The sequence below is a fragment of the Acanthopagrus latus genome, chromosome 9 (assembly GCF_904848185.1).
Source record: "Acanthopagrus latus isolate v.2019 chromosome 9, fAcaLat1.1, whole genome shotgun sequence".
Classification (NCBI taxonomy): Eukaryota; Metazoa; Chordata; class Actinopteri; order Spariformes; family Sparidae; genus Acanthopagrus; species Acanthopagrus latus.
The window spans coordinates 8,065,721-8,088,573 of record NC_051047.1 but is presented as its reverse complement, the minus strand read 5'-3'; the positions used below and the strand labels follow the sequence as shown (position 1 = coordinate 8,088,573).

Sequence of the window (22,853 nt, the reverse complement as noted above, 5' to 3'; positions counted from 1 at the left end):
TCATTAGCTTGTTCAAGGACAGATGTGGGTAATTTCAGAGAAGCAAGTGCTACCCAGAGACTTCACCCCCACTAGCAAATATGATGCAAGTCTGGGACCAACTATAACTTGACAAGCATGTTTCTGTAACTCTCAGGCCACCAGTGTCCACCATTGATTGTCTTGTTTTTTCTTGTCAGGTTCCTACTTAAAGATGGCCAGCTGTGGTTGTGTGCCCCTCAGGCCAAGCAGATCTGGAAGTGTCTGGCTGAGAATGCAGTGTTTCTCTGTGATCGTGAGGCCTGCTTCAAATGGTAGTGCGCCGTTAGATCTCACCTTAGATCTTGCCTTTAACTTGAATAAATTTCCTTATATCTGTTTATCAGCACATCTGTTCTGAATGTGGTGTGACTTTCCTGCCACCCAACAGGTACTCAAAGCTGATGGGTGATGAGCCCGACCTGGACCCAGATATCAATAAGGACTTCTTTGAGAACAACGTTCTACAGTTGGACCCCTCACTGCTCACGGAGAATGGCATGAAGTGCTTCGAGAGGTTCTTCAAGGCTGTCAACTGCAGGGAAGGCAAGCTGGTAGCAAAGCGCAGGGCCTACATGATGGATGACCTGGAACTCATAGGCTTGGACTACCTTTGGAGGGTGAGGAGATGTGTTGCGACAGGCACACGTTAATGGATGTTTTTGTTTATTGGGAAAGGCAGATGGTTTTAATCATGCCTTTCAACTTTTATGCCTATTGTCTTTCCATTTTCTGCTTTGCATTTTTATAATAGCCATAAGAAACAAAATTGGATATCTTGAAAACTAGAAAAGGATATCTCCATTCAGTCTCCTTGAGCCCCACTTAAATTAGAAAACATACCGATGATTGTAAAGCTTCTGTTTAAATGTAATTTGCATTTGTTGGGGAAACAGTGGTGATAAGCTGTATGTCTGACGGCATGATGAGTTATGCTGTGTGGTTGCTTTGGACAAAAGTGTGAGCCAAATTAATGGATGTAATCAGTTAGGCTCACATTTCTCACAGACTCACACTCTGCTCTAAGCCAACTTTTAAAACTTGATATAATGGTGATGACTTGTGACACATGAGCTGAAGAACAGCTGCTCTGTGGTTCGTCCCTCTTGTGCACTAGAGCTGCAATGATTAATCAATTAGCTATCAACTAGTAATATTTATCGCCAAATATCTGGATCATCAGTTGATGATCAATTTTTTAAGGAAAACAAGTCCAAATGTCTGATTCCAACATCATATATCTGAATATTTTCTTGTGTCTTTATTCCTCTGTGACAATAAAAAATAGCTTGGTTATGTATGTTAGGACCTTATCTTGGGCTTTGGAAAATACTCATTGTCCACTGTCTGACATTTTATACACCAAACAACAAGTCTGTTATTCAAGAAATTATCAATTTAATGTTTAGTTGCAGCCCTACTGTACCCTTGTCATTGTAAGCTTGTGGTAGTAATTGCATTGTTATTGAAAGAAGTTTGCAGTGGTAATTAATCATAAGATCTAGCCTTCCCCCAGAGTCAGTTGTTCTGGGTTTTGTCATCCTGTTTGTCATTCTATTGCAAATGATAAAAAAGCAGCCCTGTAGTACATTGTGGCTTTTGTTCTGAGTGGTCAGTGATAGGTTCCTCTTAACCTTGGTGCTTTAGACCTCAACAGACATGTATGCTTGAAAGTCAGAGTTTCTGCTCTTGAGTGTGTTGAAGAGCCCTTCTCTTTGTAACCTTTTTTCCATATTCTACTCTCTCCCAGGTGGTAATCCAAGGAAGTGATGACATTGCCAGCCGAGCCATAGACCTGCTGAAAGAGATCTACACCAATCTTGGACCAAAACTGCAAGTCAATCAGGTACATTAACTGTTGTGTTTCAGAAATGTATTAAAATCTTTTTTCTGTCATGACAAGCAATGTATCTTTATCTTTGTCATCTATTTTTGCTCCCTTTTAGGTCGAAATTCATGAAGATTTCATCCAGTCTTGTTTTGACCGTCTGAAGGCATCCTATGACACCCTGTGTGTGTTAGATGGAGACAAAGACAGCATTAACTGTGCCCGTCAGGAGGCAATCCGCATGGTGCGAGTTCTTACTGTGCTCAAAGAGTACATCAATGAGTGTGACAGTGACTACCATGAGGAAAGGACTATCCTGCCTATGTCCAGGTACAGTCACTATGACATTGTCCTTAATCTGTCATAACACATTACGGTACATCACGTACATACACCTTGCAGTGCCATTTTGAATATGACAATAATATGAAAAATCAACATTATCACAAACCTAGAAACATTATTAAGAATTGAAATATGGTCATGCATTAGAATTAATATACATTGTTAAACAAGTTAATTGAGGGCTTTTGTTTTCCATTTGTTCAAGAACAAGAGTCTATTTGCTTGATTCACATTTATTGCCATTGCCTAATTTCTGTTTCATTTAAATTCAACATTCTCCCATTCCTCCTGCAGAGCTTTCCGTGGGAAGCACATCACATTGATCGTCCGTTTCCCCAACCAGGGGCGCCAGGTGGATGACTTGGATATTTGGTCACACACTAACGACACAATCGGCTCGGTTCGGCGTGGCATCCTAAACAGGATCAAAGCTAATGCTGCACATACCAAGATAGAACTCTTCATTGGTGGGGAGGTTGTTGATCCAGCTGATGACAGGAAACTGATTGGACAGCTCAATTTGAAGGACAAAACGGTGAGAATGTTGGGTGGATGTTATTTTTTGGCATCAAAAAGAAAAATAATTATTTTATATTTAGCTCTAGTGCTGCCTTCCTTTTGCTTTTTATGTGCATACATATGATAGGTACTTTCATCACTGAAATAAGTGATCCCAGCTGCTGTGTTCACCTCAAAAACAACACTTATTTTGAAGCCAGAAGGACTGGAAAACTAATGCATTAACTCACTGTGATGTTTGTGTATAGCTGATAACCGCCAAGCTGACCCAGGTGAGTGCCAACATGCCCTCAAGCCCAGACAGCTCCTCTGATTCATCCACTGGCTCTCCTGGTAACCATGGCAACCACTACAGTGATGGGCCCAACCCTGAGGTGGAAAGCTGTCTTCCTGGTGTGGTAAGATTACAGCAAAAATATTTTATTAACTCTGTAAACCCATGTTCTTGTTACCTCCAAATCATGTACACTGCTAAGTTAATTGAACACACATCAGATCTTGATGAATGAATTATTCAAGCTGAAAATCTTCACTGATGCATCTTGTGTAATTTGTTGAGAACAAAATGACATAACAGTCAGAGGAAACAAAAATCATCAACCCATTGAGGGGTGGTTTTAAAATCACACAGTAAAAAATGGAAATCACAGGCTGATCCAACTTGTGTGAATATTATCACAGTAACTCATAATGAGAGTCAGTAGTGTATATGGGCCCTGCGTGCCTGCATGCACTCCCGACAAAGTCTGGGCATGCTCCTGACAAGTTGGCAGATAGTGTCCTGGGGACCTCCTCCTTTTACTGGATCAGGCCATCCATGAGCTCCTGGACAGTCTGTTGCAGTACTTGGTGGCGTCAGATGCACCAGTACAAAACATCCCATAGGTGCTCAATTGGATGTGGGTCAGTGGGAAGTGAGGGCTAGTCAATGGCATTAGTACCGTAATCCAGTAACTGCCTACACACTGTGGCCACGTGAGGCTGAACATTATCCTGCACCAGGAGGAACCCAGGTCCCACAGCACCAGCATAAGGTCTGACAGTCGCTCTGAGGATTTCATCCTGGTACCTAACAGCAGTCAGGGGACTGTTAGATATGACTTGGATTTGTTTCCCGGGCTATCACTGACTGACTGGCTAACATTTCGTGCTGTCATGCTGGAGGATGTTACAGGCAGCGTAACGTTCACCACATTGTCTCCAGACTCTTTCACACCTGTCATGTGCTCAGTGTGAACCTGCTCTCATCTGTGAAGGGAACTGGGCGCCAATGGCAGACCTGCCAATTCTGGTGTTCTCTTGTAAATGCTGAGCTGGCATTGAGCTACACGTCACTGGGCACTGAGCACCGGTCCCGCTAGAGGACATCGGGCCTGCATGCCACCCTCTTGGTCTCTGACAGTTTGGTTGGAAACATGCACACCAGTAGCCTGCTGGAAATCATTTTATTTTGCTCTGGCAGTGCTCCTCCTGTTCCTTCTTGGAGCAAATAGCGGTCCTACTGCTGGTTTGATGCTCTTCTACAGTCCTGTACAGCTCTGCTCGTATAACGGCAGGTCTCCTGGTATCTCCTCCATGCTCTTGAGACTTTGTTGGGGCACACAGCAGACCCTCTTGAGACTGCACCCATGGATGTGTCCTCCTGTAAGAGCTGGACTTCCTGTGCAACCTGACTGGGCTGCAGGAACCACCACATGCTACTAGTAGTGACAAGGACACTAGCAGAAGAATCAGTCAGGAGTGATAAAGAGAGAGCAACAACATCCAAAACATCCATATATATTACATTTTGTTTTAATTCAGTTATTTTGATATGTGACAAATATGTATAAGATTGTGTTTTTTGGATGCAATTAAAGCAGTTCTTAATTGAACTTTATTTTATTTTTTAGTTATTAATCAGATTGCATATTTATTAATTTACTTTAGTCAGTTAGAAACACTTATATTAAGCATCACATTGTCTTGAGAGGTCAAAACCAGCATATGAAAATGTCAGCATCACTTGGCCCTAATTTTGTGTTTGTCAGTGTGGAAGCAGCAGAACTCTAACACCCTATAACTTATTTTACAGATTATGTCGCTGCATCTTCGATACATCTCCTTCCTGTGGCAGGTGGCTGACCTGGGCTGCAACCTCAACATGCCACTGCTCAGAGATGGAGCTCGAGTTCTCATGAAACTCATGCCCCCAGGTGTGCATACAGCTGTGATTTAAATGCTTAACTGCCAGTTAACTTATTGAAAACATACACATAGACAGAAAGAGGGCCAGCGTTTACTCCGTGGTCATGTTTGTGCCATTTCTCTGTCCTTAGATAACACTACAGTGGAGAATCTGCGAGCTGTGTGTCTGGACCATGCCAAGCTCGGTGAGAACAGCCTCAGCCCTTCACTGGACTCACGTTTCTTTGGCCCGTCACCCTCACAAGTGCTCTACCTCATCGAGGTGGGTCCCAGTGTATTGTGACACTATCTTTGCCCATTTTTCATCTTCTCAACTTGTGATGTAGTAGTGTAATTTTGTGTGTTGATTTGGTGTGTGAACAGCACTATTACATCTCTATTAATAATCATTACATAGTGTATGAATTTGTAATGCGTCTCACAAGGAAATATGACTACTGTAGCTGGAGAACTGCAGTGAATAAAACATTTCTGCACCACATTTGAGAGATAACACATTTACACACATTTATCCTGCAGTGTAGGATAAACCTATGTTTTCAGTTACATATTTGATCTCCTCTGATCTAGAGGAAGTTTTTCATTTATTTTGCCTATTTTCCAGGTTGTTTATGCTTTGCTGATGCCAGCCAGTGCCACTCTGGGCGAGGATGCCAGCGACTTCCAGTACAACTTCTTGAAGAGCGGTGGGCTTCCCCTGGTGTTGAGTATGCTCACCAGAAACAACTTCCTCCCATCGGCAGACATGGAGACTCGGCGTGGGGCTTACCTCAATGCACTGAAGATCGCAAAGCTCCTTCTTACTGCCGTAGGCTTTGGGCATGTGAAAGCTGTGGCTGAAGCCTGCCAGCCCAACGCTGAGGGAAATATTCCTGTCTCACCGGTTAGGCCACACTCACTCTCACACACAACTCACCAACATACCTGTATGATTGGTTCCTTAAGAATTTGACTCTGACATGTCTATATCTTTCTCCACTTTGCAGATTAATCAGGCCACTCATGACCAGGCCCTGGTCCTACAGAATGCCCTGCAAAACATCCCTAACCCTGCCTCAGAATGCATGTTGCGCAACGTAGCCATTCGCCTGGCCCAGCAGATTTCTGATGAGGTTACAGAAAATGTAAGGAACAGATTTTTCACCCGTCTGTTGCTAGAATATCTTAAACTAATTAAGGTATTGAATTTTAATGAATAGTTTTAATCTGCACTGTACTTCAGGTATTAATTTAAGGATAAATGTCTAAATAGAAAAGCTGGTTATAGAAGCAGATACCAAAACTTGAAATATGTATTATGTAAAGTCACTTTGGTTGTACATAAAGGAGACAAGAAGATAGTAAGAAATGTATGTTCAAACAAGCACTGGATAGGTAGATGAAAATCTGTTTTGGTTGCGTGGTGCAGTCTGTAATGGCTTTTATGGGACTTTTTTTTTTACCAGAATTTCTTCCAGGCATCGAAATACATCCCAGACATTTGTGTGATCCGAGCAGTACAGAAAATAGTTTGGGCATCAGGCTGTGGCACAGTGCAGCTCGTCTTCAGTTCTAATGAAGAGATCAGCAAAATATATGAGAAGGTAAGTTGACTTTTGAAAGTTTCTAATTATTTTAGAAAAGGTCTCAAGCCTCATACATTGAAAAGTAAGCAGGCTCTCCATTAGAGCAAAATCTGTGCTGCTCTTCCTTCCATGGTAGACATGGGCTGTAAAGGCCCTAAGTGTTGAGTAAGGTACAATGAAAAAACAAAAAAGAGCTCTTGCTTAGTGGATACTATCTTTTGTCTTTGTCTTTCTCGTTAGACAAATGCAGCAAAGGAGCCAGATGGGGAGGATGAGCAGGTGTGTTGTGAGGCCCTGGAGGTAATGACACTGTGTTTCGCCCTCATGCCAACGGCTCTGGACACACTCAGTAAGGAGAAGGCCTGGCAGACCTTCATCATAGATTTGTTGCTTCACTGCCACAGCAAGTAAGTAGACCAAGATGCATGTTACCCAGTTGCTGAAAGAAAAAATAGAGACATCCTCATCTCGAATGTTATGATGGTGATGGTGTCATTTATGTGAAACAGATCTGTGCGTCAAATGGCCCAGGAGCAGTTTTTCTTGATGGCAACTAGGTGCTGCATGGGCCATCGACCCCTTCTGTTCTTCATCACCCTCCTATTCACTGTGTTGGGGGTGAGTGACTATACACTATGTTTCCTTAAAGACCATTATTTATTTCTCAACCATTTAATTGAACCATTATAATACATCACTACACTGCCATATATGTTTAAATTTACTGTTTACAAGATCCTGATGCTAAATTGTCCATGTGCAGAGTACAGCCAAGGAGCGCGCCAAACATGCTGGAGACTACTTCACTTTGCTCAGACACCTTCTGAACTATGCCTATAACAGCAACATCAACCTGCCAAATGCTGAGGTGCTCCTCAACAATGAGATTGACTGGCTGAAACGGATAAGGGTAAAGAAGCTCTTTAATCTCAATACTGACCTGTTCTGGTGTTATTAGTGTTTGTTATGCCCCCTAAAAATCCATGTTTAGGTTATTGAATCTTTGTCATTGACAATTGTACTGATGGTACTCAACATTGTTTGCATTTACTAGGACGAGGTTAAGAGGACTGGGGAGACTGGTGTGGAGGAGACCATCCTGGAGGGCCACCTTGGGGTCACCAAAGAACTTTTAGCCTTCCAGACACCAGAGAAGAAGTATTACATTGGCTGTGAGAAAGGAGGAGCGAACCTAATTAAGGTATAACAAATGGACCATACCTGAAGAAGAGAAGAAAACCTCTCCTTTGTCAGAACAAATCTAACAGAGTGCTTCTCTTTTCCTTCTTGATTAGGAGCTGATTGACGACTTCATCTTCCCAGCATCTAATGTGTACTTGCAGTACATGAAGAGTGGGGAGTTCCCCACAGAGCAGGCCATCCCAGTGTGCAGCACCCCTGCTTCCATAAATGCTGGCTTTGAGCTCCTGGTTGCACTTGCCGTGGGCTGTGTACGCAACCTCAAGCAAATAGTCGACACCCTCACTGACATGTACTACTTAGGTAGGGAGACACTAGTGTGGTATTGTCATTGATGCATTTTGCTGACCACTTGCACGTTACATCATGTATGAGGTTTCTTCCCTTTCCTTCCAGGTTGCGAGACACTGACAGAATGGGAGTACTTACCTCCAGTGGGGCCACGGCCCAACAAAGGCTTTGTAGGATTGAAGAACGCTGGGGCCACCTGTTATATGAACTCAGTCATTCAACAGCTGTACATGATCCCTCCAATCCGGAACGGCATCTTGGCTATTGAAGGCACAGGCACTGACGTGGACGATGACATGTCGGGGGATGAGAAGCAGGAGAATGAGGTACATTGAGGGTTTGCTGGCAAATAAGCTTTTGCCCAATGAAGATGTTCATCCTTTTTCAGAATCTTGTGACTGACAAAAGTGGCTAACTCAAGGCTCGTAGTCCATGTAGGCTGAGCAAGAGCTGAGGGCATCATATAAAACAGCTTCAGCTTCAGGGACTAATTTATACAAATTATCAGATCATAATTGGGCAATTGTTTCTCAGTGTTGTTTCACCAAGGAAATACCACAAAATGACATACAGTAGCAAAAAGTAACAGAAAACAAATGTGGCTGTGACGACTTGCAAATTATGTTTCATCTTTTTGTTCTGTTTCTACAGAGTAACGTAGATCCTCGTGATGAGGTGTTCAGCTACCATCATCAGTTTGATGATAAACCCTCCAGCAAGTCAGAGGACAGGAAGGAATACAACATTGGTGTATTACGTCACCTACAGGTCATTTTTGGACATCTGGCTGCATCCAGACTGCAGTACTACGTCCCAAGGGGATTCTGGAAACAGTTCAGGTATTAAAGATTTAAAACTAGACTCAAAACTCATTAGTTTTGGTTGGATTTGCAAATTGCTTGTCTAGTGGATGCAAATATCTTATTGTCTTCTCTCCATTCTAGGTTATGGGGTGAGCCAGTGAACTTGCGGGAGCAGCATGATGCTCTGGAGTTTTTCAACTCTTTAGTAGATAGTCTGGACGAAGCTTTGAAAGCCCTGGGCCACCCTGCCATGCTCAGCAAGGTGCTGGGTGGGTCCTTTGCTGACCAAAAGATCTGTCAGGGATGCCCCCACAGGTTAGTGCATTCCGTTCTCCTGTGCTAATAGTTTGAGAACGAAAAACTTCAGATTGCATTGGGTTTTCGTTTTCTAATAATTTTTTTGTGTTGTCAGGTATGAGTGTGAGGAGTCATTCACAACACTCAACGTAGACATTAGAAACCACCAGAACCTGTTGGACTCCATGGAGCAGTATGTTAAAGGAGATCTGCTTGAGGGGGCCAACGCCTACCACTGTGAGAAGTGCAACAAGAAGGTGAGTTGTTAGACTCTGACACTGAAAGTGCATTGGTAAAATAAAGGAGGCCTTGATGGTTGCCCATTAATGGCTTACCCAAAAGTATCTGTTGCACTCTGACGAGAGAGGTGACTTGTGATGTTTGTTGCCCTTGTCAGGTGGACACTGTGAAGCGCCTGCTCATTAAGAAGCTGCCACCTGTCCTGGCCATCCAGCTGAAGCGCTTCGACTATGACTGGGAGAGGGAATGTGCCATCAAGTTCAACGACTACTTTGAGTTCCCCAGGGAACTAGACATGGAGCCGTACACGGTAGCTGGTGTGGCCAAGTTAGAGGGCGATGACGTCAATCCAGAGAACCAGGTTATCCAACAGAATGAACCCTCTGAACCCACACCCCCAGGCAGCTCCAAGTATCGTCTGGTGGGAGTGCTGGTTCACTCAGGCCAGGCCAGCGGTGGACACTACTATTCCTACATTATCCAGAGGAACGGGGGTGATGGCGAGAAGAACCGCTGGTATAAGTTCGACGATGGGGATGTGACTGAGTGCAAGATGGACGATGAGGAGGAGATGAAGAACCAGTGCTTTGGAGGGGAATACATGGGCGAGGTGTTTGATCATATGATGAAAAGAATGTCGTACCGCAGGCAGAAGCGCTGGTGGAATGCCTACATCCTATTCTATGAGCGTATGGACTCACTGGACAAGGACAGCGAGCTTGTCAAATACATCTCGGAGTTGACCATCTCCTCCACTAAGCCACATCAGGTCAAGATGCCTGGTGTCATTGAGTGCAGTGTCCGCAAGCAGAACGTCCAATTCATGCACAACCGAATGCAATACAGCCTGGAATATTTCCAGTTCATTAAGAAACTTCTGACCTGTAACAGTGTCTATTTAAACCCTCCTCCAGGTATGTATCGTTTTTTTTCCTGTTTGCTGCTAAAGGGTTTTTTAAATGCAAAACTAAATCAGTGAATCTTATGTCTTATGTGTTCTAGTATATTACAGTATAAATAAAAACTAAATTGCTGTAGTTGGCTACATAAAAGTAACTCAAACGTCTGGTAGCATGTATCAGAAGTACTGTATGAAACGACTCTGGAAACAAACTGCAACAAAGAAGACACAGGAGTTTGCTCTGGCAATAGATATTGTGCTGGTAAATGATGGTGGTGAATACAACTGAGTTTTTATTAGCTCAGTATTCCCACGCTGTGTAGCTGTTTTCATTTATCATTCCAGTGACAGGGACACTGTTTTATTTAATCACAAAAGGCCAGTTAAAACAGAAAACTGCTTCTGGGGTTGAAACCTTGCCAAGGGGGCAGCTAAAATAAAGTTGAAAGGTAAAATGATACAAAACTAGGCAATAGATAAAACAATACTAGGAAAAGTAAAATAAACAACTAACAGACATGGCATTAACTAGACAAGTAGTTAGCATGGGTGGGTGTACATGGGTAATACATCAGAGATCAACAATATTAATCAGGAGTTTCTGCCACTGCGAACACATGGTCGTTTTTCCATTACATCTGTCAGCCTGGTGCTCCTCGGTTTGATTTTGCACGGTAGCCCGGCACAGTTGGGGTTTTGTATTACAATCACATGTGGGTTACCTGGTTTAAGGTGTGTCAGTGATGCGCTTGTCTCAATCCCCATAGTACAGTGTTAAATAGTTTGAACCTGTTTCATTCACTATAACTTGTTCACAATGAAAGCCCCACGTTATTTAGTCATGCAAAAGCTTTTATTATGAAGCAGCATTACAGGAAACGCTGTGTTTTCACCAGCAGTAAAAATATGGCTCCTGAAACAGGTGAAAGTGAACATGACGAAACAACAGCAGATGTCTGAATGTATAAACAGGATGAGAGAAACTAAAGAGTTAATTTGGAAGCTACAAAAGTCCTGCACAGACATGAGATCAGTATCGATTTAAGGGAGTTGGTCACAGTTGCAAGACATCGCCCAGACACGCTTGGAGGTGGGGCGGCCGCAGCTTGGTCCTACTCTGGAGCAGGCCCATCACCGGCTCAGCTCAACTCAGCACTGTTAAACTGCTAATGGAAAAGCAAATCGGTGCGGCTCCATTTGACTTGCCACAAGTACTAGTAGAAAAATGGCAATTTTTCGATCCTTGTGTTTGCAGGAGAAATGTGTTTTATTGTAGCTGCACAGTCTCACATCACTCTTCCAGTTATGTCTCTGCATATCCAATAACAGAGCTGAAGTTATCACCATGTCTCTTAGGCAATTCTAAGCTTTTCTCTTAAAGACAAAGCAGCTGCCATTATAATTGTATCACTAATCTTTGGCTTGCATTACACACGTTTCAAAGTGATGGTTATACGCAGAAACCCTGTGGAAGGAACTGGTGTTCAGTGGTGTTGAGCAAGGGCTGCCGAGAAAGCACTCCCCCTTTAATACATTATTAATGGAGCCAGAGCCGTGTAATGTTCTACTGGAAAATAAATATTAGAGGGAAGTCATCAGCACAAAAGCACTTGATTGGGACAGAATGATTCAGATCGTCAAGAACTTTCCTTTCAGAGCAAAGTGATTTTTAAAAACAAACTTAATTTGTATGCTGTGTCTTTATACCATCCATCTACTGCTGCAATACAATGAGTAAGAATATTAGTTTTAATGTATTGATTTTAAATGTTACTGATTGGCCCAAATCAGATCAGATGTTATTTTGTAGCTTACCAAGAGCCTCAGCACTGCTGTCTCTGTCTGAGCTGACTGCTTGCCAGTTGCTGTGTTACCGTCTGCATTTTGTGCAACATCATTTTTTGGCATTCACTGTCTTTACCGTCACTATTTATAATGTTACGTAATATGTATATGAAACAGGCCTGGTGTCTGTTATGTTTAGGGCACATTATTCATTGTGTTGACTCTGCACTGTTTGAAATGATGACAATGATTTCAGAGAGCCAACTGTCGGCTTCAGCTTGAGGATGTATAGGAATCGTATCGATAGTATAAAACAGATTAGTCATATTGATTATTTATTTCTCCAATGTGATTGAGTGCCTAAACAAAGTAAAATGTGTCATTGTCGTGCTGGTGTACTTGCAGACTACAGTGTACATTTTTGTATGTTGTGCAGTATACATATACATATACATATCCACGTTAGAGTAGTGTGCTTTGTGAAGGTCAGGCTCATTGAATCGTTGCTAATTATGCATTTTGGCAATGAGTAAACTGTAGCTTTTTACATTGGTCTATGTGTGTAGCTACATAGTTTTCTTCAATACTGCAACATGAACTGACACCAATTGGAGCAAATTGCCTGAAGGATTTTTGCTGTGTTTTATTTATCACTGCTCCCTTCTATTAGGACAAGACCATCTTCTGCCAGAGGCAGAAGAGATTGCTATGATAAGTGCTCAGCTGGCTGCCAGGTTCCTCTTCAGCACAGGTTTTCACACCAAGAAAGTAGTACGGGGTCCTGCCAGTGACTGGTAAGCTCCCTCTGCCTCTGAATGCTTTCTTTTTTTTCTTATTTTTTCCCTCATTAAATATTCTGCTCGTTCTTCCCCCCAGGTATGACGCCCTCTGCATCCTGCTGAGACACAGTAAGAATGTACGCTATTGGTTTGCACACAATGTTCTGTTTGCGTACCCCAACCGGTTCTCGGAGTACCTGCTCGAGTGCCCGAGCGCCGAGGTCCGTGGTGCATTTGCCAAGCTCATCGTCTTCATCGCTCACTTCTCCCTGCAAGACGGCCCCTGCCCCTCTCCCACCGCCTCGCCTGGACCCTCTGCTCAGGTTGGTGCTGGACTTAAGCGGAACCTTTTGGAAAATTGCTCTTAATAGAACTTTCAGGAAGATGTTTCATGTGAAACAGTTTGAACTAGTGATTTATTTGAATAGACTTGAGGTAGATTGTATCGCAGGCTGTCACCAACAGTTTTCATCTTTTTATTGATGTAACCCTGCTGTGGTTTGTTTGTTGTTTTCTATATTTGTGTATTATCAGGGCTGTGATAACCTCAGTCTAAGTGACCACCTGTTGAGAGCTGTACTCAACCTGCTCAGAAGAGAGGTTTCTGAACATGGCCGTCACCTGCAGCAGTACTTCAACCTCTTTGTCATGTATGCCAATTTGGGTAAGGAGCACACAGCCATCACACTGCTGTCATGTACATCTGTTCTTTTGTGAATTCTACAAGCAAGGTTCATGGAAAATATAAATGATAATTAGCTGTGATGGAATGTAACTAAGTACATTTACTAATGGTCTGTACTAAATTACAGTTTTGAGTATATCCATTTTCTGCTACTTTATACTTCCACTGTACTACTTTTTAGTGGCAAATATTGTACTAGATACAATACTACATTCATTCAATAAATTCATGATACTTGATTTTAGTACACACTTTTTATTTTATTTCATTTTATTAATGAATTAATTTTTTTCCCCCCAAAACTTACAATTACTTTGGGGATGAAAATGGTAACCTTCTTTCCCCCCCACTACTCTTACCACACAGGTCTGGCAGAAAAGACACAGCTGTTGAAGCTGAATGTCCCCGCCACATTCATGTTGGTTGCTCTGGACGAGGGTCCCGGCCCTCCCATTAAGTACCAGTACGCTGAGCTGGGCAAGCTCTACACAGTAGTCTCCCAGCTGGTCCGTTGCTGTGACGTCTCCTCACGCATGCAGTCCTCCATTAATGGTAAGGGTTTTGCTCTTACTCTTTGTATGAATAGCCTGGGGATGGTTCAAGGTAGGGAGAGATGGAGCCCAATGATGATTTTCATCCTTGCTCAGGATCTAGTGACTGATAAAGCAGCCATTCTGAGCCTCTGTTGTGTTGGCAGAGCTTGGAGCTGAGGGCTTTCAGAGATGATAAATAAAGGCGCTGTGAAGAGAAAGTGTATATTTCTCGAGAAACTACCAATATTTCAGCTAGAGTAACTTTAAACTTCTACTCCTCTGCCCTCTCCAGGTAACCCTCCTCTTCCTAACCCATATGGCGACACCAACCTGACGGCCCCAGTGATGCCTGTGCAGCAGTTGGTGGCGGAGATCCTGTTTGTGAGGACGAGCTATGTGAAGAAGATCATCGAGGACTGCAGCAACTCAGAGGAGACAGTAAAGCTGCTCCGCTTCAGCTGCTGGGAGAACCCTCAGTTTTCTTCCACTGTGCTCAGTGAGCTGCTCTGGCAGGTAAATGTCTTATGAAAAGAGGAACAGGATATCTTTTATGTGTCCACTAGAGCCAAAGTCCAGATCATATATGTGTTGTGGGTCTGCAGGTGGCGTACTCCTACACCTACGAACTGAGGCCTTACCTGGACTTGCTGCTACAGATCCTGCTCATTGAGGACTCCTGGCAGACACACAGGTCAGAGTCATTGCTCAAGTTGGAAGTCATTAGAGCTGCGTGGTTTTGAATGTGATCACAGTTTAAATTTCCCCTTTCCCTCTTCGGTTGTATAGGATCCACAATGTGCTTAAGGGCATTCCAGATGACAGAGATGGGCTTTTTGACACAATCCAGCGCTCAAAGAACCACTACCAGAAACGAGCCTACCAGTGCATCAAGTGTATGGTGGCCCTGTTTAGCAACTGCTCTGTGGCTTACCAGATCCTACAGGTATGCTTACATCATTTCACACTACATATATGCCACAAAATCAATTTCCAATTTGTGGTTTGAAAAATGCTGGATAACTTTGGGGAGGACCAATGCTGATGAGCTTGTTCTTCTGTGTCTGCAGAGTAATGGTGACCTGAAACGAAAGTGGACGTGGGCAGTGGAGTGGTTAGGGGACGAGCTGGAGAGGAGGCCCTACACAGGGAATCCCCAGTACACCTACAACAACTGGTCCCCTCCAGTTCAGAGCAATGAGACCTCCAATGGCTACTTCCTGGAGCGGTCACACAGTGCACGCATGACACTGGCCAAAGCCTGTGAACTCTGTCCTGAGGAGGTAATGCCATTGACTTTGTACACTACACACACACACACACACATACACACACACACACACACACACACACACACACACACATACACACAAAGACACAAAATGTGTTCTGTGAGCCAAACTTTATTAGCATCTCCAGTAAAGTTGTAGGACACTTTGAATACCTATATAAAGATGTACTAAAAAATATCTGAAGTTCAGCAGAGCTGATCAAGATCACTTCAGTTCTGTTAGACTGATTAAGTCAAACATCAGTATAGAAGGGGTCTTTCTGTTAAAGGCAAATATAAGAAATCATGAAGGCCACATGAAGACTGAATATGACCTCAAAACACCACCTTAAAGCAAATCTACTCTACATGGCCAAGGTTGCTATGGAAACATGTTAACCATGGTGCACAGTGGTGAAGATAATGGAATAAATCGTCAAGAAACCCTGTATGACTGAGCCAGAAGAGCTTTAAAAATCTGGGGCTGTATTCATAAAGCATTCTTAGCTCCTTAGGTTAAAAACAGGAGTGGGGAGTAGACTTGGCATTGTTCCCGGTGTTACACGGTGTTCCTGCATACACCGATTACATTATTTGCCCACCACCCCCACATTGTTTGACTTTTTAAAAAAGCAATACATGGTCATACAACGGATGCTACAATTAGTGTCACAGATGACTAATCCGTGCGGCAGCAGTATCAGGAGTCACATTTCACTTGTTATGTGATGAGAGTAAAAAGAGTTGACTGACAAGACAGCGGCTGAGGATTTGTTGCCATTATTAAAGGCAAGTTCTCCTGTGTCTGCCTCTTGCTTTGCACTTTAGCACAGGGCCAGACTTTACTTGAAAAGTGATTTTACACTGCAGAAATTACCAGCATGGAATAGGCCTGTGTTTTCAAACACCTGGTGGGCTTCTTTTAAAGTACAGCTTACAATTTATTGTGTTTTATAGAACGTCATACCCAGCAACCACACCTTGTCACTATGTCACTAAGCTGGGACATCTTGCTACAAATGTTTAGAGTTAGGAGCTCTCCAAGAGTATTCTCTGAATGTTTGTGAATACAGCCCCTGATTTAGCACATCACTTCAACACAACAACCCACTGATTCACCAGAATGACCAGAATATTTATTATCAACAGTGTTAATGATTGATTAATCATTTTTCTCTATCTGATGTCATAACAAATGGACTGTTTCAGTTTTGTAGTTGTTGTTTTTTCCCTGATATTTGGTAGCATAAATGATGTGTAGACCAAAAGTGTTAGTGTCTGACATTTATTAGACTTAATGATTAATACTTAATTTGACCCATTAATTTAGTGTTTACAACATGCCGTTAAATGTAAATGTCCTCCCTGAGTTAAAGCTATAACGTGTTTGCTATGCTGAATATGTCTTGTATTGATTAATGGCTGCAGTTCACAATGCATACAAATATCATTATTTGTTATCACTTAAAATAAGTGACTTGTATTTTTATGTTTAAAAGTCCAGTTAAATGACACACTTCTCCTGTAATATTCCATACACAGCTCAAGTGTACTCAGGGAAGCCCAGGGAAGGTCAGTATTCCAGGCACCACAACATAAAGGAAGGAAATGGAACAAAATTGAAGTATCAGCAGAGAAACTATTGGCCAGTGTTTAGGCTTCCAACACAGTTAACATATGTTTAGATAGACTTGCACAATGTTAGGTTTTTCTGTAGCTTGAATAGTCATCAGTGGCAGAGGATAGAAACATTGTGGCATGTTGAGTCCCCATAGATTTTCCCACTTTGTCAGCTTTGCTCAGTTTTGTTTTCGGACTGGATTTATATTAATGTGATGCAAAACACTGTACAAAGAGTGAAGCACAGGAGGTTAGAGTAAGGCTATGTTGATACAAACTGCCAGAATGATTTAAAAAACATTAGAGTTTTCAACAGTTATATTTCCAGTATACAGCCATTTGTGTGTGTATTATTGTTTTTTTCTGTCTTTTTATATGTAGTCAGAATGTTTACTTCTCAAGTTATGGACATGTTCATGCTGACATAAATGACAAAGAAAAAAAAAAAGAAAAGACCATCCTCATCTTGTTATCCACTTGTATAGTGAAAGGAAAGTTAGACTGCCATACAGTGGTACTGGCATAAGAAATGACGTTATGCAGCTGCACACAGTGAACAGATCTGTGTTCTGTTGCCGTCCTTCTGCCCAGTCCCAGTGATTCGCCAAAGCAACATCACTGACATAGCCAGTCTTGTTCACTCATATCTCAGTCTGGTTCACTTCTGCCAGTTTTTTTTTTTTTTTTTTTAATGTTTGTTTTTTTTTCCCCCCCTGAAACTGTGATGCTGCCAGCCACCTGCATCTTGAAAAGGCTGAATATACTCAGATGTTAGTCTGGAGAATCACTCCTTCAAAAACACTTGGACACAATTTGACAAAACAACCTCTAACACAAGGTTGTTAGTCATTTGTTAGTGGCATAATATCAGATATAGTTTAAAATCACAGTTTGATATGTCACCTCCAGATAATAGATAATAGCTATATTGAGTGAGTGAAAACAACACAAGGATGGTTTGTTATTATAGCACTGATTAGCAAATTAACTAGAAGTATATGTTATGTATAATAGCCTGGCAGGTTTTGTTATTTTTTCCCCTTACAACCTCATGTTGTCATATTTTTATTTGCACTTGCTCAACAGAAATGTTATTTCCCTTGTCACATAGATGAATAATTAACAGCTGTTTAATGATAGGCCTGAATATATTTGATATTTTTCCTACTGTTTAAAAAAGACAATGATCACCAGTCTTGTGCTTTGTTGCACTAAAATTACCTCTACGGTAGAGTGGGAGTTCACTAGCAGCTTCTGTTAGCTCAGGATTACCAGCAGCTCTGGTGCTGAGAGGAAGCTCTCAGGTGTAGAATCACCCACACACATAATCACATCTCATTTAAACCTCATTCTACTTGATAGCTAACACAAATGAAAATGTAACTTCCCCACACAGCCTACTCACGATTTCACAGTGAAGGGCAGGAACTTAACATTACACTCACTATATTGTTAAAAAAAACCTAGAAAGTCCTGCTGTGTATATATATATATATATATATATTTACTGTAATATACTTTGATGGGTTAAATGAATTTGTGATGATGTTCATTTCATCTCGTCTCCTAGGAGCCAGATGAACAGGAAGCACCTGATGATCAAGACTCCTCCCCACCAGAGGACACCTCTCTGTACCCACATTCTCCTGGAACAACCCAGTTTCAGCAGGTACTGTCTCAGGGTCCTCGTGACAGTCTGGGAAGTATAAATGACTGATTTTCCCTGATTGTCGTATTTACTGTTTGTGTCTAGCCTGCTGTAGCAGCAAATTTGTGTTTCTTGTAATAGCTTTTCTTCTTAAGTATAAATCAGAAATCAAATCATTTGATCACATGTTAAAATTGGAACAAATTCTTACGTCTGCTCCTGTACAAATATATGGTATGAAAGAAGAAAAGACGGGGGGGAAATAATGTAACTATTACACAACATTGGAGCTCATAACACTTGTCATCTTGGGTGGTGTGCTGCTGCTGTTTGAGGTTTTCCATGACCTTATCTAACTTGGGATGCACAATATATATCAGGCCAGTAATTTATGGACCTGATCATTGGAAATTGATATTTTCCGCTCCGGCCAATATTAGATTAGAGCCAATTATACAATGCCAAATTACACACTGTTCAACACAGTAGACTGCAGTACGCACCTTTTAAAAGTTTGCCATACTTCAATAAACTGAAGAACAGCAACAAACTACTGGACCTGGGTACAGCCATGCAACATTCAACAACATTAAATAGTTGTTATCCTGTGAGAAGATTAAAGCAGACAATACATCAGTCTGTGTCTCAGGACATTTCTACTAGGATCAACTAGAAATTTCCATGTTCAGTGACAATAAAGGAACATGTAGACCACTGCAATGATGTGGTACCAGTGCACTGATTTCTGTCCACTTTGTCGTCCTGACCAGAACAACCATCCCCATGGGCAGCCGTACACCGGACCTGCTGCTCAGCACATGAACAACCCCCAGCGCCCTGGACCTGCCTCTGCCCCGACTCCAGGCCCTACCCAGACCCCCACCCCGGCCCCTGGTCCCACTCCTGGTCCAGGCCCGCGAGCACAAGAGAACTGGGAGAGCACCGAGGAGGTCACCCCTGCCCCCACCTCTACCCCGGCGCCTGCCCCGCCTAAGGAGTAACACCCCCTCCCCCCTCTGCTGTGCCTCGAGCCTCCATCGTCCCGCTCTCCTTCCTCTCATCCTTTGGTCAACAGAGCTCCTCGTCGGGCGCTCTCTCTCTCTATCTCTGGCCCCAGGGCAGGGCAGAGCCAGGCCTCCCCCTCCCGTCAGCCTGTGGTAGGTGCTCTTCCCTGGCCTGGGGCTGCCTGACCATGTGACAGGGGTCTGCTGGCGGCTGCAGAGGCGAGGGAGTGGACAAGAGTTCTAAGAAAGAAAAACAAATTTACCCAGAGCCGACGATGCTGATGCGCTTGTCTACATGACGAAAAAGGTGTACATAGTATGTTAATGTTTTTGACTGTTCAGATCCCCCAGTAGCATAACTCTGTGTGGTTTGCTGTTGGGAGATGTTGCAGATATTATGAAAAACAAAAATGGATATTATAAATAAGAAAAATTCCCAAAAAAAAAAACTGTAAGAAGACAACAACTCCTCTTTGTTTTATCACCCATGCTCAGCAGTAAAGTTTGTTCTACCATCGGACGGTTACTGGTCATTCAACTGTAGAAGGACGCATTGTTATTATCATAATTATATTATTATTCTTAAGCTCCTTGGCAACCTTATGACCGATGCCAAATCAACGCACGAGCTGTGGTTGGTTTTAGTGTGAGATATGGAATGGTTGGGTGGACTTGATGTTTGGTTGATGTGAAAAAGCAGTGATGCAACATTGTTCTGAAACTCATTGCCTTTCTTCTTTTTTTTTTTTTTTCTTTTTTTTTCTTTTTTTTTGTTTGTTCTGGTAATTAATTCAATCCTTTTTGAAGCTCTAGTTAATATGCTGTAACATTTAGCATGGCTTCTCACCAGAATAGTGTAGCCCAAGGGAAGACTTGTGATCATAACAACCTAAAGCTGTTCTTAATCCACATCTCCAGAGGGGTGTTGTTACCCTTTAGGTTTATTTGTTTTTGTTTATTTTTCTACTCATCTACCCTATCTACAATGAGGGCGATATTTTGAACCAATGTATGAATAAGTGGCTTTTCAATTGCACATTATAATCCTCCAACTTCACATTTGGCAGTCCGTTTTGGTGGGATAGACAGCTTAGCTTTCATCATTAGAAATTCTGAAAAATGAAACACATATGCAACAGAATTGCTGCACTGGGATATCTGGTGTATAATAGACTGTGTGGTTTGCTTCTGTCTCTTCAATAGAGCCTAGTTGTAGACAGACTTGTTGCCCATCGGCTTCCTTTCTGCCATGGAGCTGGTCAGGTTTGGCTTCTGGCTGCGGTTTGGCATCCCAAGCCGGCAGCGAGACCCTCGCCCTCTCACTCCATGGAGAACGGGTTCCACAGCAGGGTTGTACCGTAAGAATAGCGGCTGGTTAGTCATGTTGCAACTTGAGCTAACTTGTAATTCTGTAGGAGTAAAAGGTAAACATCAGTAAATACTGTATTTAATTGGTAACTTGAATGCATGTATTTTTTGAATTTTTTTTTTCTTCTTTTGTCTAAAACATACCAAATACTCCTGCAAATGAAAATATTCTGCCCATCGTATTATATTTAAATATTTTGCTCTTATTTTATAGAATTTATTTTGTTGTATTTCACTAAAAATAGAATTTGATTTAAGAGGAACATTTTTGTCCTTGTGTTATTTTTAAAGAAGATATTGACTGTACAGAGTTCTGCGCCCTGTTTTTTGCCGACTTTTGTTTTGGCCATGGTGTGACGTTGAATTCTGGAGCTACAGTCGCGATGTGGACTTTCACTTTGTGAGGTTTTTTTGTGCACAGAAATATAACAAAAAAAGCATTGCGCCCTTAGCAAATAAAGAACATGGAATCTTGCCTGTGTGTCATTTTTACTGGTGGACATAACATATGAACATCTGCTGAGCGTCACTGACAGGATCATATTATATGAACGCAACAGTGTCTTCATATCTGCTGAGGTATTGCAACAGCTCACAGTTGTCTGAGTTGTGCTGCATTGTTTTGTGTTGAGGTGTGAGGTCGTGACTTGAGAGCCTTATTAAAGGGGGCACCCCATGAATTTTACACACTGCCTTTCACAGGCAGAAACTTCGGAGCAGACCCACACTGAAGGTGGACCTCCAGCTGGACCGGGAGGGGGAGAGAGTCGGAGGGGGAGAGACATAGATACACAGGGACAACAATGATAACAGCTGCAATAATGGCAGCTCTGAACAATAATTATACAAATGTACAATAAATCTGAAGGTTATAATGTTAGTTTTACACGCTGATTCAACTATATGGCCAAATTGGAAGATAACGTTTGTGCTGCTGTCAAACTGTTTTTTAACCTAAATGATAGAAATACCTGCAAGTATGTTGCAATACATGTCAACAAACCCAAACATTTAAATATGGATGAATACAACTTTTTTGTATTACAACTTTGGAGGGAGCTTGTATTGCAGTGCTGATGTACTACACTGCAATAGCTTTAACTACGTATACCCAATGAACTGACAAGTAAATGTATGTCTTTTACCTGGGGAGCAACCTTGCAAGACACATCATATAGAAGATGTACCTGTTCACCACACAGTTTTAAGAAAGATGCCTCAGAGTTGCACGATCTCTTGAGTTTGACACACTTCCACTACTAATTTATATCAAGATATCTTGACCACTAACACATTCAATCATCTCTCTAAATGGGGCCGTCCCTTTAAGAGGTCTCAAGAAAATGTTTTATACATTACTGTTAAACAATCTTTTTTACTGGATACTTAATGCCTGTTTCACATAAAAACTCTTCCACATAAATACAGTCCAAGAGGGAAAATTAGTCATGTTTTAACTGCTCACAACCACATAAATATCATAATCTGACAGGCTAACAAAAATATTTTGTTAACAGACCACATACACTTTGGAGCATCTGCACTACTGAATCATCTAGTCTATGAATAGATCCAGGATTGCATTTGAGGACTTTAACTGAAGCTTTTTTCCCCAATTGTCCTGCTACACAAGCTCCCCCTGGTGTACAAACTGTCAGATACCACTTACTGGCCAAGACTGGTCAAATTAAAACTCTACCATAAATCACACATCAAGTTTACAGTGTCAGGATTTAACATGTGGGGATATGTACTGTAATTTGTAGTTTAATGAATATACTACAAACACGTCTAAGTAATCTAATGGTTTAGTTTTACAGTTATCACTTAAGTCATTAGTAGCCAACAGCCATGGTTTTTATTTTCAAATACACTGAAACATTAACAGCAACATCCAGACCATAAAACTGAACGAGCTAATTTGAACTCTAACATTTACACCAGTGTTGTTCCTACTAAAGGTCTAATCA

The 22,853-nt window shown here is 42.0% G+C and overlaps 1 protein-coding gene across 6 annotated transcripts in view; it reads left to right on the top strand.

The window, feature by feature from the left end:
• usp9 (ubiquitin specific peptidase 9) overlaps positions 1–21,358 on the top strand; it is a 41,349-nt gene extending 19,991 nt beyond the window's left edge. For 3 of the 6 annotated variants that reach the window (XM_037108950.1, XM_037108949.1, XM_037108953.1), the window contains 32 exons: positions 180–293; positions 410–638; positions 1,769–1,864; positions 1,965–2,176; positions 2,486–2,726; positions 2,959–3,108; positions 4,785–4,905; positions 5,029–5,159; positions 5,502–5,780; positions 5,884–6,021; positions 6,343–6,480; positions 6,703–6,869; positions 6,972–7,080; positions 7,226–7,372; positions 7,517–7,663; positions 7,758–7,965; positions 8,059–8,279; positions 8,605–8,792; positions 8,898–9,071; positions 9,169–9,310; positions 9,451–10,207; positions 12,650–12,773; positions 12,856–13,081; positions 13,293–13,422; positions 13,810–13,995; positions 14,269–14,489; positions 14,579–14,667; positions 14,763–14,919; positions 15,044–15,256; positions 16,786–16,815; positions 18,434–18,532; positions 19,282–19,512. In XM_037108950.1, the coding sequence (XP_036964845.1) occupies positions 180–293; positions 410–638; positions 1,769–1,864; positions 1,965–2,176; positions 2,486–2,726; positions 2,959–3,108; positions 4,785–4,905; positions 5,029–5,159; positions 5,502–5,780; positions 5,884–6,021; positions 6,343–6,480; positions 6,703–6,869; positions 6,972–7,080; positions 7,226–7,372; positions 7,517–7,663; positions 7,758–7,965; positions 8,059–8,279; positions 8,605–8,792; positions 8,898–9,071; positions 9,169–9,310; positions 9,451–10,207; positions 12,650–12,773; positions 12,856–13,081; positions 13,293–13,422; positions 13,810–13,995; positions 14,269–14,489; positions 14,579–14,667; positions 14,763–14,919; positions 15,044–15,256; positions 16,786–16,815; positions 18,434–18,532; positions 19,282–19,512 (5,815 nt within the window). Of the gene's footprint in view, positions 1–179; positions 294–409; positions 639–1,768; positions 1,865–1,964; positions 2,177–2,485; positions 2,727–2,958; positions 3,109–4,784; positions 4,906–5,028; positions 5,160–5,501; positions 5,781–5,883; positions 6,022–6,342; positions 6,481–6,702; positions 6,870–6,971; positions 7,081–7,225; positions 7,373–7,516; positions 7,664–7,757; positions 7,966–8,058; positions 8,280–8,604; positions 8,793–8,897; positions 9,072–9,168; positions 9,311–9,450; positions 10,208–12,649; positions 12,774–12,855; positions 13,082–13,292; positions 13,423–13,809; positions 13,996–14,268; positions 14,490–14,578; positions 14,668–14,762; positions 14,920–15,043; positions 15,257–16,785; positions 16,816–18,433; positions 18,533–19,281 lie in introns of all 6 variants that reach the window. The other 3 variants (XM_037108952.1, XM_037108954.1, XM_037108951.1) reach the window with 2 other exon arrangements.
• Positions 21,359–22,853: the final 1,495 nt, after the last annotated feature.